Source organism: Enhydra lutris, unplaced genomic scaffold (genome assembly GCF_002288905.1).
Source record: "Enhydra lutris kenyoni isolate GAN:26980312 unplaced genomic scaffold, ASM228890v2 scaffoldscaffold85, whole genome shotgun sequence".
In the NCBI taxonomy this organism is placed as follows: domain Eukaryota; kingdom Metazoa; phylum Chordata; class Mammalia; order Carnivora; family Mustelidae; genus Enhydra; species Enhydra lutris.
The window spans coordinates 4,686,530-4,688,413 of NW_019154169.1; the positions used below are offsets into that span (position 1 = coordinate 4,686,530).

Consider the following 1,884-nt stretch of genomic DNA (forward strand, 5'->3'; position numbering starts at 1 on the left):
GAGTCCAGTGAGGACACAGAAACAACACTAGTGATGATGTTGGCATGGATGACCAAAGCCAAGGTTTTACATTTGGTCACTCCTGAATATCAGGTGCCTAGGAGGGCAGAGGCTCAACCTCTCCGGTCCCTGCTGTGTCCCCAGCACCACCTGCCCACGGTCTGGCTCAGAATGGACACAAGCAGTTCCTACTGAATGAACCTCTGGACAAGCCAGTGAAGAGACCCCTTCCTGGACAGACTGACCATGAATGCTTATGGGCTGGGAGACAGAGCCTGCGTTTCCTTTGGAAGGTGAACCCCTGCCCCGGGGGCATAGGAGACAGAGCCTAGGCAAGGATCAAAGGCAGGGCTGATGCCCTGGTCTGATCACCTGTAGATGGAAGCCAAGGGGCAGGTAAGCCACATGTTGTTGGTCAACTTGCCCAATGGGTAAATGTCAAAGATGAAGTATGGCTGGTTGGTTTCCTTGACATGGTCGCAGGGTGCAAGACAGGCTTCCACCTGCAGTTCGGTCCGCAGACGGCTGGAGCGGGTCTTCTCCCCTCTCAGGTAGAGCCAGCACGGCATGGCTTTTTCCTGGGGCTCCTCGATGTAGCAGTAGCCCAGCCGCTTCCGCTCCCCGGGCTCCCCACAGCGGTTACAGTCCTGCCAGGGCTCCCAGTGGGTAAAGATGAGCACACGACCACCCAGACTCAGGGTCTCGTTCTGCAGGGGTTTCTGGCCCAGGCCTCTGTGGGTGATGTGCAGGGTGCTGACATCTTGGAAGTCAATCTCGTACTCTACCACAAGGGCATTGTCACTGTCCTGGCAGTGATAGAGGCCTGTCTGGGACGGCTGAGGGTTGGTCAGTTGAAGGCTGCCCCCAGGAAGTTTCTTTATGTTCGGCACAGAGGAGAGCAGGAAGGGATCTTCCCCCAAAATGGAAGAGAAGTACCAGAGTGCCTTGGGGTAGTCACATTGCAGGACAACATCATTGCCCGAGACTAGGGCCTGCTGGCAGAGACTCTTATAGGAACATCTGATTAATATCTCTGCCCACAGAGTGGGGAGAGAAAGGCTAAGCAGCCACAGGGGGGCCAACATGGTAGCCTGCTACAAAAGGATGCTGGGAACCACCCTGGGCATTATGAAGTCACCCACAGAACTCAGGCTTCAGCCCTGAGTGGAATGAAACCTGGTCCTGCCTCACTTTCTGGAGACACAGAAATCACTGGTGTGTCCCATTTCTAAAATCCACTGAGGAAATACAGCAAGGTCCTCCTGTCTCGTAACTGGGGAGGACTGCTTCATTAGCATAGCACCAGATCAGCTCATGGAGGTGGGACGGAGGTGTTTTCTAAGTCTTTGGTCCCTGTGCTCGTGTCTCCCGTCTCCAGAGAGATCTCTCTTTTTCCATTACTGACCTTGGCTGCATCTGAGGTGGCATTGAGAGAGGTGTCCTCCTTCCCTCATGAGCAGTGTTTTTGGCCTTCTCCCTGCCTTCCAAAGTTTGGGATCTAAGGATTCTTAAAAGCCTCCAGCCAACTCCATTGCAAAAACCCACATCCGCAGTTTGGCTCAAGATGTTCCCCATCGGGCACCTCAGTGACTCAGTTGGTTAAGCGATGATCCTGGAGTCCCAGGTAATGATCCTGGAGTCCCAGGATCAAGTCCCACATCAGGCCCTCTGCTCACTGGGGAGCCAGCTTCTCCCTCTGCCCCTCGCCCCTTTCATGCTCTCTCTCTCTCTCTCAAATAAAGAAAATCTTAAAAAAAAAAATGTTCCCCATCTCTCTCCCTCTCTCTTTCTCTGGTCATTGCAAAAACACTGTATCAGGCATCTGTGGAGAGCCATATTCTCCATCTCTCTCTCACTCAGCCCTTTTGCCTACCTGGGAGTATC

At 53.5% G+C, this 1,884-nt stretch overlaps 1 protein-coding gene across 1 annotated transcript; it reads right to left on the reverse strand.

Moving 5' to 3' along the window:
• Nucleotides 1-368: 368 nt before the first annotated feature.
• On the reverse strand, nucleotides 369-1,085 carry LOC111161390 (protein FAM187B-like). The gene has a single exon (XM_022525010.1). It carries the CDS (start codon nucleotides 1,083-1,085, stop codon nucleotides 369-371), a length of 717 nt encoding a protein of 238 aa, XP_022380718.1.
• Between the last annotated feature and the right edge of the window lie 799 nt (nucleotides 1,086-1,884).